The sequence below is a fragment of the Microplitis mediator genome, chromosome 10 (genome assembly GCF_029852145.1).
Source record: "Microplitis mediator isolate UGA2020A chromosome 10, iyMicMedi2.1, whole genome shotgun sequence".
In the NCBI taxonomy this organism is placed as follows: domain Eukaryota; kingdom Metazoa; phylum Arthropoda; class Insecta; order Hymenoptera; family Braconidae; genus Microplitis; species Microplitis mediator.
The window spans coordinates 844,492-860,185 of record NC_079978.1 but is presented as its reverse complement, the minus strand read 5'-3'; the positions used below and the strand labels follow the sequence as shown (position 1 = coordinate 860,185).

General features: G+C 33.5%; 5 protein-coding genes across 6 annotated transcripts; all 5 read right to left on the bottom strand.

The window, feature by feature from the left end:
- On the bottom strand, positions 1-3,829 carry LOC130676181 (serine/threonine-protein kinase Warts). 2 transcript variants are annotated; one of them, XM_057482221.1, is made up of 5 exons: positions 3,691-3,829; positions 3,287-3,623; positions 923-3,212; positions 551-828; positions 1-432 (listed from the first exon to the last, which is right to left on the bottom strand). In XM_057482221.1, the coding sequence occupies exons 2-5, from the start codon at positions 3,563-3,565 to the stop codon at positions 1-3; spliced, it is 3,279 nt and encodes a 1,092-aa protein (XP_057338204.1). In that variant the 5' UTR covers positions 3,566-3,623; positions 3,691-3,829. The 2 variants fall into 2 exon arrangements, with proteins under 2 accessions (XP_057338204.1, XP_057338205.1); XM_057482222.1 differs by having other exon boundaries at positions 3,287-3,620; positions 3,691-3,826.
- A 1,293-nt stretch (positions 3,830-5,122) lies between these two features.
- Positions 5,123-7,846, bottom strand: LOC130676186 (histone acetyltransferase KAT8). The gene is made up of 7 exons (XM_057482240.1): positions 7,635-7,846; positions 7,062-7,321; positions 6,859-6,949; positions 6,649-6,776; positions 6,348-6,578; positions 6,026-6,270; positions 5,123-5,744 (listed from the first exon to the last, which is right to left on the bottom strand). Exons 1-7 carry the CDS (start codon positions 7,825-7,827, stop codon positions 5,525-5,527), a joined length of 1,368 nt encoding a protein of 455 aa, XP_057338223.1. The 5' UTR covers positions 7,828-7,846; the 3' UTR covers positions 5,123-5,524.
- A 1,189-nt stretch (positions 7,847-9,035) lies between these two features.
- Positions 9,036-11,123, bottom strand: LOC130676187 (receptor-binding cancer antigen expressed on SiSo cells). Its single transcript, XM_057482242.1, has 4 exons — positions 10,688-11,123; positions 10,451-10,603; positions 9,673-9,786; positions 9,036-9,599 (listed from the first exon to the last, which is right to left on the bottom strand). The coding sequence occupies exons 1-4, from the start codon at positions 10,850-10,852 to the stop codon at positions 9,408-9,410; spliced, it is 624 nt and encodes a 207-aa protein (XP_057338225.1). The 5' UTR covers positions 10,853-11,123; the 3' UTR covers positions 9,036-9,407.
- A 1,190-nt stretch (positions 11,124-12,313) lies between these two features.
- On the bottom strand, positions 12,314-13,802 carry LOC130676190 (waprin-Thr1). The gene is made up of 3 exons (XM_057482245.1): positions 13,665-13,802; positions 13,345-13,404; positions 12,314-13,140 (listed from the first exon to the last, which is right to left on the bottom strand). The coding sequence occupies exons 1-3, from the start codon at positions 13,669-13,671 to the stop codon at positions 12,869-12,871; spliced, it is 339 nt and encodes a 112-aa protein (XP_057338228.1). The 5' UTR covers positions 13,672-13,802; the 3' UTR covers positions 12,314-12,868.
- Positions 13,665-15,498, bottom strand: LOC130676189 (waprin-Phi1-like). Its single transcript, XM_057482244.1, has 2 exons — positions 15,213-15,498; positions 13,665-14,711 (listed from the first exon to the last, which is right to left on the bottom strand). The coding sequence occupies exons 1-2, from the start codon at positions 15,445-15,447 to the stop codon at positions 14,452-14,454; spliced, it is 495 nt and encodes a 164-aa protein (XP_057338227.1). The 5' UTR covers positions 15,448-15,498; the 3' UTR covers positions 13,665-14,451.
- Positions 15,499-15,694: the final 196 nt, after the last annotated feature.

The following is a 15,694-nucleotide window of genomic DNA, read 5'->3' as shown; positions in this document are numbered from 1 at the left end:
TCATACATAGACCGGGCCCTGGTTGTCATTGTCGTCCAAACTTATTCGACTAGGATAAGGTGCGCCACCGCCGTCGTCAAAAAACCGACGAAATGTGAACTCGAAGAACCCGTGAAAGGGTTTCCCGTTGTCCAGCAGCTCGTCCGATTTATTAGAATCCGAAGTCTCAGAGTTCCTCAGCTTATCTGGATCCACGGGGTCAAAGTTGCTTGTGTCGGTCGGATATTGTATGCGCGGTATGTGCGGCGCGACCTGACGACGCAGGCCCTTCTCGAAGTCAATGCTCTCAAAGAAGGGATGACTCTTCACCTCATCCGCATTCTTACCGAGTCGACGGTCCGCACCCACACACAGCTTCAGGATTAAATCCATGCCTTCCGGCGAGAGATTAGCTTGCTTCGGTATGTGTAGTGTTGTTTCCCAATTTATAACCTATCGTCATATATATAACATACATATATATACATATTTCTCTTTAATATTATTTTAATTTAATGCTTGTTTTATTTTTTTTTTAAATTCATTTAGTTGATAATTAAAATGCACTGACCTTGTACTGTGTTTCGGCAGGGGTATTGGCAAGAAATGGTGGAGAACCGACGAGCATCTCATACAAAATTACACCGACACTCCACCAGTCACATAATTGAGTGTAACCAGTACGCTGCAATACTTCCGGGGCGATATAATTTGGCGTCCCGACTAGAGAATGTGCTAGACAACGTTGATGTTCGCGGTGTCGTCGTCGCTCAAGAGGTTTCAATTGAATGCAACGACACTCGTTGTTCCAGTCATCAGCTGGGTCCATTGAATCCTGCTTACCATGACCTATTACAAAATATACATGTATATGTAGCTATAAATAATAAATAAGTGATGGCAATGAGGCGAGTTTGCCAATAGTAAATGTCGAAATTCTCACCATTTTGCTGGTAATACTTTGAATTGTGGGTCCAGCGGAATCCCGTGCACAGCCCAAAGTCCGTGAGTTTAATGTGCCCATCGCGATCAATAAGAATATTATCCGGTTTTATATCGCGATGAATAAATCCCATTTTATGGACACTTTCAACGGCACATGTTAGCTCGGCGATGTAAAACCTTGCCAGTGGCTCTTTGAAAATACCAAATTTTATTAGCAGCGACATCAAGTCACCACCTGGTATGTAATCCATTACAAAATAAAGATTATCCTTGTCTTGAAATGAATAATAAAGTTTTACGACCCACTCATTGTCAGCCTCCGCTAGTATATCTCGTTCGGCTTTGACGTGAGCCACTTGATTACGATTCAGTACGTCGGCTTTTCTCAATGTTTTCATCGCGTAAAATTGATTTGTATCTAATTTTCTAACAAGTGTCACTTCACCAAATGCACCAACACCAATAGGTTTTATTTTAGTAAACATACTTTTGTCCATTTTAGCCCGCTTCAATCTGATGTAATTTGACTCTTTTTGCGACAGCATTTTTCTCATCTGACACTGGGCCTCGGCACTTAGTCCTATTTTAGCCATTTCCGTTTCCAGCTGCAGCCTCCTGTATATCCGTTGCTTGTGAGACTTGATTACGTTCTCCACGTGCTGCTCCATGAAAAATTTAAACGCTTGAGGAGAGTAATTTCTCACTTTACAATCTCTGCGCTCTTCTTCTTTTTCTTTGCTCATGTGCTTGCGTTCAGGTATAGGCGACTGGTGTTTTATCTTGTAGGGGGATGTGGGACCACCGCCACCCTTGGCAGCGCAATTGTCCGGCGAGGGCGGGTGATTATTGCTGTTCCTGGCAGAGACAGAAGTAGAAGCCGTCGGTGGAAGCGGAGGTGATTCTGTGTGGTGCTGCTGGCAACCGTCAACAGGTGAGTACTTTCTTTGAAGAGGCGGATGATGTGCTACGGGCGAAGAACGTGGCGCACTGGTACTTTCAACGGTGGCCATCGGGTCTTCTGTTGGAGTACCGTAGGGCGGAGGTGGTAGAGGATGATGCATACTGCGTTGAGCCGCGAGAGCTTGCATGGTCGTCGCGTAACTCGGTGGTTCAGTTGTCGGGACACCCAGACCTATCGTTGAAGGTGTAGCGGCAGCCGAGGGATTATTGACCGGAGGATAAGCCGGCGGTGGAGGTTGTTGAGGTTGCTGTTGTTGTTGCTGCTGTTTCTGCTGAATGGATGTAGCGTACGAGGGAGGTGGTGGAGGCGGTGTATTACTCGTGGAGATGGGCTGAGGCGAGGTAGGTGCTATGGCGGTCTGAAGAACTGGTTTTTGGACCTGAGTACTTTTAACAGACTGCATTATTATGGGAGGCTGAGTTTTCGCCTGCCTCGCACCCCATGCTTGAAGAGGTGTCGGTCGAGCCATTGATCCTTGAGTACTGGGTGGCACCGTCGAGACGGTTATTGGACTTGGTGAACCAGCAGACGTTGGCCCTGAATAGATACCCGATGAGGGACTTTTTCGGTAGTCCTGCTGCGACTGAGTTGGACTCTGGCGATTCTGCATCGACGCACTGTAAGAAGGCGGCTGTACTGTGCCCGCTGTCGAAGACGGAACAATTGGGTATGGCGGTGGCGGTTCGACCTGAGTACTTGAGCTGTTATTGCTTGATTGATAAATGCTTAAAGCTTGCATCTGCTGAGACAGCTGTTGTTGAACTTGCGGTCCGTTTTGTACGATCATGGGCTGTCGCCCATTTGAGGAATTACTGGAGCTCGCAACGGGACTGGTACCACGTTGGGGAGGATTTACAGATCCTGAGGCTGGATTTGAGGTCCCCGGAGCAGCTGCTGGCGCTCTCGTTGGGACAACAGGCGCCGGGGACATTCGTTTGAGCATTTGTTGCATATTTGTAGGCACAGTTGGTTGACTGTAAGGCGCATGAGGCGGTGGGGGTGGTGGTGGAGTTGAGCTGCATCTCGGTGGTGGTGGTGGAGGTGTTTCTCGCTCAACAAAACTACTTGGCGAGTACTGACGACTCAGCTGTGGATGCGGACTCAATTCTGTCAATCGCGGGCTGTCTGATCGCGAGCTTCCCGCTCCGCTGTCCAATGCTGGACTACCTCGCTGAAGACTCAACTCTCGCTCAAGACTTGGCTTTCTTATTAGTTTTGTATTAAGCTTTTGTAAACCATTTAATGTATCACCTTGAGCTTGTTTCAAAAATTCAATTGCTGCATCTGGACGCCAGCCCGTCATCTTCAAGGCTCGCAGACTAATGTCCTGTTGAAAAAAACCATATATTTATCCAAAAACTCCCAGAAAAAAAAATTAATTAATAATCAGCTAATAGTTACCTCTGGATAACCCATGGCTGATATTTGTCCGACGATCTGCTGACGTTGTTCAGGTTTATCAAGAGATCCAGAAGCACCAGACAGACCACTTAGACCGGATGCCGAACTGACACCACTGGTCGTCGAGAGAGTGGAGATTGTACTCGCGGCACTAGAACCTACTTCCCCCGTACCTCCGATATTTGCGAAAGGAAGCAGAGAATTGCGTATCTCAGCTAGAGCTTTTTGATGGTATCCAGAGCCGCGAGTGCTTGACTTGCTGACAGCAGATGGATTCATAGTGGCCCATGCTAGGCCCTCTGGGACCTAGCTCCAATCCAACAGCAGCATTAACCTACTGACCGTTACAACATAAATTAAAATAAAAATACCACCACTTTTAAAATCACCAACTAAATACTTACAGAACAATAAATATTCTATACTAGTGATCCAGAGTCAAATGTTTTGAAGACATGTCTGTTTATTTAAATAACTTTTGTTCCCCTTGTAAATATTACAATTGTCATTTAAACAGCTTCAACACAATATATATTATTTATCCATCAGCAATATAATAAATTCCATTGACATCAAATATAAATATATAATATTTCTATTATTATTTCTACTAGTATAAATAAATGGAAAGACTTTAAAAGTAATCCATAATCCAACAGATTAGTTTGATAATGATAATTGACTTGGTGTCTGTGAACATAAATGTAGATTCGAGTGGATTAAATCCTTGTGTAATGAGTCAGACCATAACAAAAGCATGAGTAAATGTTAAATGTCCAAAACTCTAGCACACACACAATAGATAATAACAACAACACAAATAAAATTGAGTATACGTACAAGTAAAATCACTGGTGGTTTACTGATGTGTCCTTCGTAAAACTGCAGCACTTTTTCGGAGTATTATCGAGGAATGCAATTCACAAATCTAACCTATTAGACATTTTAATTGGATCGGACAATGACAAATTGGCACACATGACATATTGAATAATGTCCGAATTTGATAAAACTTGTATGTATATATTCATAAAAAATTAGTATATAAATAATAATGAGTTTTGGTTGTTAAATAGATGAAATATAACCGTTGTTATTTTATTTTGTAAAACTGTGTACTAATCTGTGTCCCTTTAAAGCAGAGAAGAAGAAGGCGATGCCAGAGCAGAGTGTATGGGACCCGAGCATATCAACTTTTCACAGTAACACAGCCGGAAATTAATATTATATTTATTCTTGTGATATATATCTATTGTTATTTAAGTTAAAATATATGTTAATGTTAACGAGGATCCACTCTTGTAATTATACCCGTGACAACAAAGAACGATACGGCCGTAAATTACTAGAGTAACTGGCAGCCATTTTGAAGTGCCACATTCCTCTGCACCACCGACTTCGACTTCGACTTGGACTTGGACTTGACACACTCTTTTTCGTTATTTAACTCTCTGGCAATTCGACACATTAATTATTTATAGTTATTCAAATAATTAATTATCATTCGTTCGTAATCAATCATCAGCTGTCATCAATAATCATCAGTTACTCATTATTGGATTTTATTAAACTTAATGTATTTAATAATCATTTCATTATATTTTATTTAAATATACTGGAGGTGGTGATAATTATTTTTGTCGACTACTAATTGGAGTAAATTATTTTTTTAATTAGTAGTTTTTTTTTATTAATTATTGCAAGCGAGTATTTAAATAAAATAATAAATAAAATTAGAGTTTGATTTTAAAAAATTTTAAATAAGTGATTCCTATTTGATCGATTGATGAAAAGTTAAATATTTACATCGAAATAAATTTATTATTCAAACTATTAATTATTAATATGAGGTATACAAGGCAAAAAGTACATACTAATACTGACAAAATTTGTTGATTTTAATTATTTTTTTTCTTTTGACAAATAAAATATGTAATTATTTTCCTCTCAATAACGTAGGAATAATTATCATTACATTTTTCTATTTGTATTTTAATATTATTGTATTCCGTATTCAAATTTGAACCCGAAATTATTTTGTACAAGATAATAATAATAGTAATAATAATAATAATAATAAAGCTTGTGAGAGTCTATTTAAAAATGACGCAGTAAATAAAAAAGCGTCTTGAGGAAATAGTAATTCGAGAATATCCAAGAATTACGGAATTCAAATTTTTAAAATTAAATAATCCAGCTCGTGTTAATTTAAATGAGCTGTTGTTATTTAATTGGTTATTATTTTTTTCCAGGTTTTAAATTTTTCCTTGGCGGCGCGCCCCATCTCAGCGCCGTGCTGTCGACTGTCAATCTTGGCCTTTTGAATTGTGAACTTTTTATGTGTTCCTCAACTAATTTTGGTGTTACACAAATTACGTGTTGTCCTTTCCAGTATTTTACCATGTTCATACTTTGCAGAGTTGATATTATGTCTGTCTGTGATATACTTGTCATTTGACTACAATTTAAATTTTTTTATTAAAATAAATTATAATTAAAATAATAAATAATTTTTTTCTCACCTCCGGGCGAAAAGCGTCAACTTTCGTCCCGCTGTGCAAAACGAAGTTGCTGCTTTCCGCCTCCGTCGAGGAGAAAAATAGTATACACTACTTGGGAAGTAAATAAAAAAGCCTCAGATCACACGTTTGTTGACCTCGGCTAACAATTACATGCGATCTGAGACATTTCTTACTTTACTTCCCTAGTTGTGTAATATACTATTAAAATGAAATTTACCTGAGATCTTTGATACTTAAAGTTCCTCTGAAATCGCGTAATATTTCTAAAAGAATCCAACTCCAGTAACTGCGATATGACAATTTGCCGAGATCACTCAATGGTTTTTCCGGACTACCAACAGTTTGTTCGATTCTACTTAATTCGTAACTAAATGCTATTAAAAGTTTTCCGTAGCCTTGTCTTTGAAACGGCGGTAAAGTTAAAATACACGCGACATTATTACCATCTGGTGACTCTTTTTCCTGATAAATCATTAAAAAAATTAATTAGTTACCTATAAATAATATATGAGCTAATAAATAAAACCAGTAATAATTACTTTTGAAAAATATCCAACTAAATGAGCTCCGTGTTTATCAACTTCGCACAGGATATAAAAAAGAAACGGCTCGACATCAAAATACAAAGTTTTGTGGTCTAAAAATAATTTAGCAAGAAGACAAAGATTTTGACAATAGACTTTGTGTTCTCTGCCATCAACTTCCCAAATACTCAGAGTCCCTTTACGATATATTTCTTTGCCGACTGGTTGTCTGTGTGTGCACTCACTCTGCAATAGTAATTATCAATTAATTTAACTGGTGACAACTCCGAGTGGATAAAAACTAATCAATAATTACCATGTGATAGCGATAAGTTTTTTCTAGTCTCATATATTTTAGACAGTATTCGCAAATCCATAGTTTTGGTTGCTTGCCATATTCTTCTGGATAAGGACTAAAATACCAGGTATCAATTTCATATTTTCCTGAAGATAAACTTTTAAAATAGTGAGCTTATTGTATTTTTAATAAAAATATGTTGTAGTATATATATATTTATGCACATACCAATTTGAATTTTGTCAATATATTTAACTTTAGTGATAGCCTCATGTTCTTTTTCCAGTGCCGCTGTCGTGGGATCCATCTCCGCGTAAGTCTGAGAATAATAAATAAAAGAAATAAATAAATACCGAGAATAATCGCAGCTGAGGATGACTAATTATCTAATAACTTTAATTAAATTATAATTATCACTATCAGCAATTTACCTTTTGTATGTGATTGATTTCGTCATGCCTTCTTTTCTGATTTCTCGTGATCTTTCTGTCAGATGAGTCAGCCAACAAATCACTCGCGGGATTGTGCTCACTAGTTTTCCAACTGCTGTCACTCATATCAAATCTACTGGACATTATCCTGTCTCTTGGCACCCATTCGTCCAGTCTTCTGTTGTATCCTTCATAATGTACATAATATTCGTAATGAGATTCCACTTCATTGTACCGGCTCTGAATTACTTCTGCTGGGTCTGTTAAAAAAAAAAAAAATTATTTACTATCATTGACAAGTTTTACGAAAAAAAAAAATAAATATTTCCCGCGCATTTTTTACTGTCCAGGTCATTGAAGTTGTCGAGGAAAAATAATTGATTTGAAATAAAAAAAATTTGAATTATTTCAAATTTTTGAAATGAAAAAAAAATAAAATAAATGAGATGAGTAATGCAAGAGACAGACAGTTAAAAATAAACAGTAGCTACAGGCAATAACAAAGAACATTCTGGAGAGTGGAGTAATTAGATGATGGTGTCATGAAAGCGTGATAACAAACGTGTTACTCACGCCAAGAGTCATCGGATCTCCGTACGAGATAGTGTTCGCCAACGTCCAAACGCACTTCCTCGGAGCTGTCAGCATCATCACCAGATTCTTTTCCACCATTTGTTATTGTATTTTCACGTTTTTCTTGCTTCACCATTATTTCCTTAGCACTACCAACGGTACTGTCCTTGCCTCGTTGCTCCATATCCGCCATCTTGGATTAAAATATAACGCGCCAGTTAATTATTTTCCTATAGAGGGTGCTAATGTGCCGTTTGAAAATAATTCATTTTACCGGCAGAGAAATTTTATATTTGCGCAGGCGCGGGAAGTTTGACAAGATGGCGGCGCAGTTTTATTTTCATTTCGTCCGTCGCGCGCTGTGTGTTTGTTCGAAATAATAGCAGTTTATAACAAAAACTCGAAGTAAGATGTGACAATACAGTGATAATTAATGAGTGTGAATGTAGCAGACATCAGACAAATTTAAAATTATAAATAAATCGAGTAAATAATTAATAAAATGAAATTTAAAAAAAATGCTCATTTAAAAAATTTAAAAATTGATAAGTGCAATTTTTATAAATATTTTTTTTTAATTGTCTACCCTATTTATTTATAATTTTAAGTTTGTCTGATGTCTGCTACATTCACACTCGTGATAATTAATGTTTGTTGTAATTATTGAATAATTATGGAAGTTTTATTAAATTTAAAAAGTTTGTGACCTAGTTCAAATACAATCCAAGCTATAGTTGATGAATATTTTGAATCTCATCACCCTAGCTCTCGATTTGTGAATTTTTAAAAACTTGTAATTGATGAGTTCAAATAATTAATTTTTAGCTTAAATAATTGAGTAATTAATTTAGTAATTAGTTGATAGAGTCAATGATTGTGGTGTGTGAATTTATTCCTGATCTTGAAGCTGTTTATTATTAATCACCGCAGGGTAATTTAAAAATTAATAGTCAATTGTTTAATTAAAAATATATTTTTTAAAAAATATAATTAATTTATTTTTCTTATTTTGTTTCAGTAAATACGAAATAAGATGGAAGTCTTCTAGAAATTTCTTCAACCGGTAAGTCTAGAAATGCATGTTTTAAATTTTTTTTTGTCTGATGCTTGCATGATCCTGAAGTTAGCCGACAATTAAAAATTTTCAGATTTTTTTTTTCAACAAATAAATTACAAAAAAAAAAAATCTAAAAATTTGCACATGTAGAAAATTTAAAAAACTACATGTGCAATTTTTTGAAATATTTTTTTTTTATTATTTATCGTTTCAAATAAATTTCAAAAATTATTAGACGTCAGCTAACTTCAGTATCATATGCTTGCAATTATTTTTACAAGTAATTTGAATTAAAAATTATTTTTTTAAAATGGAATGAAAAAAAACAGAAATTTTTGTATTCCAAATTCATTTATTAATATAATTTAAATTTTAAATAAAAACAATAGAGAAATATTTAATAAATTCGAAAAATAAACAATTACCAATCACTAGATAACTATTAAAAATAATAATTAAATGCCATAACTTATGTACAAATATATAGCTCACATATAATCGTGATATAAAAAGCAACAAAAACATTACAATAATATTAATGGATAAAGTGCTATCGTTCAAAAATAATACAACCTAATCATGATTCCACACTTTGATGGATCCATGCTTCAGATAGAGGATACATAATAACTGATGGATACTGTCTGTCTAAATGATATTTAAAATCAAAAATTTAATTTTGTGCATTTTGATTTATGGTTTCTCGTAATATATAATCAGGAGCTTATTTTCTCTCCCAATGGCGGAGGTCGGAAGTTGTAGTCCATGCGTCTTTGATGCTGCTCATACAATCTTCTTTCCCGCTCACGTCGTCTTTGCTCCCGTATTTCTTCCGTTGGGTCGCCAAACTCTTCAGTAGTTTCTTCTTCCCATCCAGTCGCATTCTCATCCCATGTTTCAAGTTCGTTCTGACAATTACAACAAATATAATAATTAAATTCATTAATATCTGACAGCAAAATAAAGTAATTAATTACTTACAGTCGGTACTCTCTCAGACGCAATAGCAAATTTAGATAAATTCATACTAGTTTCTTCAGTCTTTGGATCTCTAAGAATTATTTTCTTTTGCTTAGTAATCTTTGGTGTCATGTCCTGGAATAAATTAATACATTTATTATTTTTTCTGTCATTTATATATAAAATAATAAATTCAATTGATGACAATTGCAGAAATCCAACAATTTTTAGGTTTTTTCGAACGAATAAATTTCTGCTACAAAAATATTTTTAAAAAAAACTTTGATAGTTTCTTAAAATTACCAAAAGTTAATTTTTGAACTTCCCGGTATTGAAAATTTTCTAAAAAAAGGAAGTTATTGGTTTCGGTTCAAATCTCAACGTTTTGAGGCCTAGGAAGATATTCTCACTATTTCAGATTGGACGTCCGGTCGTGTGTGTGTGTAAACTTTTTTAAACTGACGACATCTTTGTAACAAATCGATTGATCGGTTGAAACAAATTTTTTTTCATTTGCTTCTATCTGCTAGCGTTTTTCCAGAAGACGCCTGATTTCCCCCGAGGCTTCCAAACTTCCCTCGGACGCCTAAATTTTGATCAGGATCGTCGTCTAAGAAATTCTGTAGAAATTTTATAGAAAATCTAGACTCAGCTCCCTGAGTTCGAAAACAGCGAGAAGTTTTGGGATTTGCCCGCAAAGTCAACCGTTTTTCAGATTTTTTTTTAATTCGCTTGTTTAGAAAAATACGAAAAATTGTCAGATGTCTGTTTTGCTTTGATGTCATATTTGATTATTTACCTGGAAGAAATCGACTTGAGTTTCCTCATTTGGTTCAGGAACTTTAGCAATTTGTTGACGATATTGTTCTATTTTACTTTGAACAGAATTGCATGGTTTATTTGACACAACAACAACAGGATTTTCATCCCATTGTTCCCAATTTTCTTGTTCCTTAAAAAATAAAAATATTAATGATGATAAATTTTTAAGTTGAGGAAAAAAAATTGGAGTGACAGAGTGAGTACGGCGACGTACCACTTTGTTGTTAACAGAATTAGGTATAACTCCGACAGCTGACAGTGGAATAGAATCACATGAGGATCTTCTTCTTCGTCTTAGACAACATAAGGCACGTCTAAAAATACTCAGTAAAAATACAAAAAGTGCTTTGAGCCGATTAAATAAAAATTCCATTGCCATCACTCCGGATTACATGCACGGTATCCAATCTGTCCTAACCTCTCTTGAGATACTCCGACACTTTGACGTGGACAAATAACTGAATACGTCAACAATAAACTGGCATTTAAATTTAAACTGGGTAAAATAATAGGGCAAATAATAAATAACTGCTAACTTTTAAATAACTCTTATTTCCATTACATTCTTGAAAAAAACTAAAGACTTTTTGTTTTTGATGTCAATTTAAATCGATCGTTTTCGTTCGACATTCGACATTCGAGTTTTACTTTCGATTTTTTTTTTTTTTATCTCGATGAAAGATATCGATTGTCGAGATAATATTCTCGTTATTAATTATTAATTATGAATAACAAGTTTTTGTTTTCTATCAATTTTCTATGGTTTTTCTATCGATTTTCTATGACAGCAAAAAGTTTTTAGTTTATATCAATTTTCTATGGGTTTTCTATCGATTTTCTATGACAGCAAGAAGTTTTTAGTTTATATCAATTTTCTATGGGTTTTCTATCGATTTTCTATGACAGCAAAAAGTTTTTAGTTTATATCAATTTTCTATGGGTTTTCTATCGATTTTCTATGACAGCAAAAAGTTTTTAGTTTATATCAATTTTCTATGGGTTTTCTATCGATTTTCTATGACAGCAAAAAGTTTTTAGTTTATATCAATTTTCTATGGGTTTTCTATCGATTTTCTATGACAGCAACAAGTTTTTGTTTTCTATCAATTTTCTATAGGTTTTCTATCGATTTTCTATGACAGCAACAAGTTTTTGTTTTCTATCAATTTTCTATGGGTTTTCTATCGATTTTCTATGACAGCAACAAGTTTTTAGTTTATATCAATTTTCTATGGGTTTTCTATCGATTTTCTATGACAGCAAAAAGTTTTTAGTTTATATCAATTTTCTATGGGTTTTCTATCGATTTTCTATGACAGCAAAAAGTTTTTAGTTTATATCAATTTTCTATGGGTTTTCTATCGATTTTCTATGACAGCAACAAGTTTTTGTTTTCTATCAATTTTCTATAGGTTTTCTATCGATTTTCTATGACAGCAACAAGTTTTTGTTTTCTATCAATTTTCTATGGGTTTTCTATCGATTTTCTATGACAGCAACAAGTTTTTGTTTTCTATCAATTTTCTATGGGTTTTCTATCGATTTTCTATGACAGCAACAAGTTTTTGTTTTCTATCAATTTTCTACGGGTTTTCTATCGATTTTCTATGACATAGATAAATTTGAACTGTCAAATAGAAAATAAAATCATGAATTTAATAAACGAATAAAATTCAAATTTAATAAAAAATAATTTTGGTTTTTTTGGGAAAATCTGGAATTTCATATTAGAGTCAATATTTTATTAATTATTACAAAATTAAAATTTTTGAGTCATTCTGAAAAAAAATTAAATGCGAACTAATCGGAAATTGAGTACTTTTTATTAAACGGAGTGGAAATTTTCAAAAAAGGGATTTAGGAAATTAATTGCCATGCAAAATTTTATCGTAAAAAAAGGGAAACTTATTTTCAAATTCAACAATTATTAATTTTTAGGTGCGATATCGCAAATTCTGCTTCAAAAATTCAACGCGAGTCGTAAGTTCCACTTTTCAGGCCGAATAATTTTTTTGAATGTTTGGAAAATTTTAAATTTTTAAGTTTTACGTCACATTCAATCAGATTTTTCATCAAAACTAATTTTATAAATCTCCTTTTAACAAAAGCTTATTCAATCTTATAAAAATACCAAATTTCCGATTGATTCCCATTCACTTTCTGTTAGAATTACTCGGAAATTTAGTATTTTCATAGAACCCAATGAAAATCTTGAATCACAATTCAATTTCAAAGATAAATTTAACATTTTATTATTCCTATGGTTTGCTTTATTATTTTATTAAAACATCATTTCATTTCTACATTGAAGTTATTCATCTAAAAATAATTAATTAAATCTTGACAACGGATTATTTATAAAATTCAGGTTTTATTGATAAATCTAAAAATAATTTTATGTGCGAACGCATTCGTAACGTTTGGTAGAGCGATTAAATTCGCATTTTTGATATCGATTGCACGTACTTCCCCCGCAATTGACGTCATTACCTCCAGAGCCTTTGTATCCCCCATCGTAACCAGTTCCCACTGGACTCGGTGATGTACAAGACTTTGAATTACATTTATTGGGACAGCATTTTTCATTAAATCCACATTGGTAGTCACTCATACAAGTCGGCATGCATCTCGTTACTCGGTTTTGCAGTGGACAGTATCCACTTTTAACTAAAATCATGTATCTATATATCATTTCAAATAAATTATCAATTATCAAAATCAATCCACGAAACAATCACACTACTAAAAATAACTTTCATAATAATCAATTAATTTTAAAAAACAAACACTTGACTTAGACCTTGGTTCAATTATTTTAAATTGATACCGTACTATTTTTAAAAAATACTTATACTTTTGAATTATACTTACACGAGCCTTGCGCGTTTATTATTCCAACACATGTCAAGCAAAAGAAAATAATTATTTTTACTGAAAGAAATTTCATTGAAATAAATAATTATTTAGTTTTCAAAATACATTTTATTTAAATTTATAATTGCAATTAATGATCCTGAAGTTAGCAGACAAATAACAATTTTCAAATATTTTTTTCAACAAATCATTTGCTAAAAAAAAAAAACCAAAAATATGCATGTATAGAAAATTCAAAAATAATTAGATGTCGGCTAACTTCAATATCATTTGCAATTAATGTAACAATAAATTTTATAAACAATTACAAGACTTACCGTCCATGACAATGGCAAAGATTCAAATGAAAGCTGGTACTTTAGAGTCTAATCCCGGAATCACTTATTCAATAATAATCAGACTCGTCAGAATAAAAATATTTTTTAATACTGATAATACTTAATACAATAATTCCGTACTTGTTTCAACTACAAACGCTATTTATATTTTTCAACTGAATATATTTTTTAAAAAAATCACTTGAAAGTTATCACGATACTCGATCGTGACTCATGAAACTCCGAATAATTTGTATGATTATCCAGCAATTTTTTATTGTGAATTGTACTTTTGATAGAGTATATATATTTATATTTATATTATATGTATATATTTAAGTAAAGGTGTGTGTTGATAACAGGCGGAAAAAATTTAATCCTGCTCTTGACCGCGATAACAAGTTTATTATGAATGTCTGTTGACTCACTCCACTACTTGCACGATCATTATTTGCATCTGTGTTATTACTTTCAGTTGTTAGATTAACACTCTACCTAAGTGGAAACACTTATCCTACATATATATCAAATGCACTTGTATATATAATTTTTTATTCCCAGAAGTTCGTTTATCCTCTACATACTTCTACATATTTATTTTTACTATGAAATTTTTAAACTAAAAAAAAATACAAACATTTACTCCATTAATTAACTTTATTAATTAAAAGTAAATATTTAGTTTACATTTTACAGACTAGTTTTTAATTTAACGAATATTTTATGAAGAAAATTTTTCTTCACACGTCTTCTTAGTTGATGGATTTGGTATTATTATTATTATTTATCAATTTCTATCGTTACGTAGAAATGGATTGTTTGCATAAGCTCCGGACATGTCATCATCATGAATATCATTGTCATTAGCACGTGGGTCAGGTGAAATTTCAACCGATTCAGTGACGTCGATATCTGGTTTCTGACATGCCAAGGCACCGCAACGATTTTTGCAGCATTTCTTAGTACCCTGACAATCGCTGTCTATTGTGCAAGTCGGCGAACAAACCCATCGACCAGTAGGAGTTGCTGGACATAGTCCTGGTTTTTCTGATAAAAATTAAGAAAAAAAATTATATATAAATTAGGATAAGCCTTCAAATCATTCCCCCTATTTTTGACGCAAAGAATCAAAATTTGTCCCAAATTTTTTCTTCTCGTTCTTCTCCATGGCAAATTTATGATATAAATTTTAAATTTTATTTGCTCGGAAAATGTGGACCCGTAATTCTACACAGAAAAAAATAATTTCTTGGCGCAAGAAATTTTTTGTATTATAAATTGAAAACAAACATTTTCTTCAGACAAGAAAAAATTTCTCGGTTCAAAAAATTATTTCTTGCTCTAAAAAAATTTATTCTCGTTTCAAGAAATTTTGAGTTTTCAATTTATGATTCAAAAAATTTCTTGAGGCAAGTAAAAATTTTTTTGGGACAAATAAAAATTTCTTGCACTAAGAAATCCTTTTTTTCTGTGTAAAGATTCGCTTAAATGATAGGATTAAACGGAATAGTTAAACTCATGAAGAGAAGTAGATTGAAAATTAGTTACCTGTCTCTTTGGATCTCATGGTAACAGGTCTTGAGCAAATTAATCCACCGCAGCTTGTCGGACAGCATTTGCCAACTCCTTGGCAGTGTGCATCGACAAAGCAGGCTTTAGAACAAATTTGCACAGGTAATGGCGGTGGACAGGATCCGGGTTTGTCTTCGTAAAAGTTAAATTGTGAATAAACACTGGCTATCGCTGATAGCATTAGTAATGCTTTGTAAATAACTTTACCCATCTTCGCTCAACATTCACTCTCCACAAACTACTTTTAATCATCTGTAGAATTACTCCTTATATACTCCTTATTTACTTGGTTGTTTCCCCTCCACATGGCCCGTTTAATAAAAGGCTAATAAATTTTAATCGGAAACCCAGAATCTCATTTTTTATTTACCCTCAATTATATTTTTAATTGAAGGCCTTAAATTTTATCAACACTCAAAACATTCACGGAAGTTGCGGTCAACATTTTTCTCATGCTC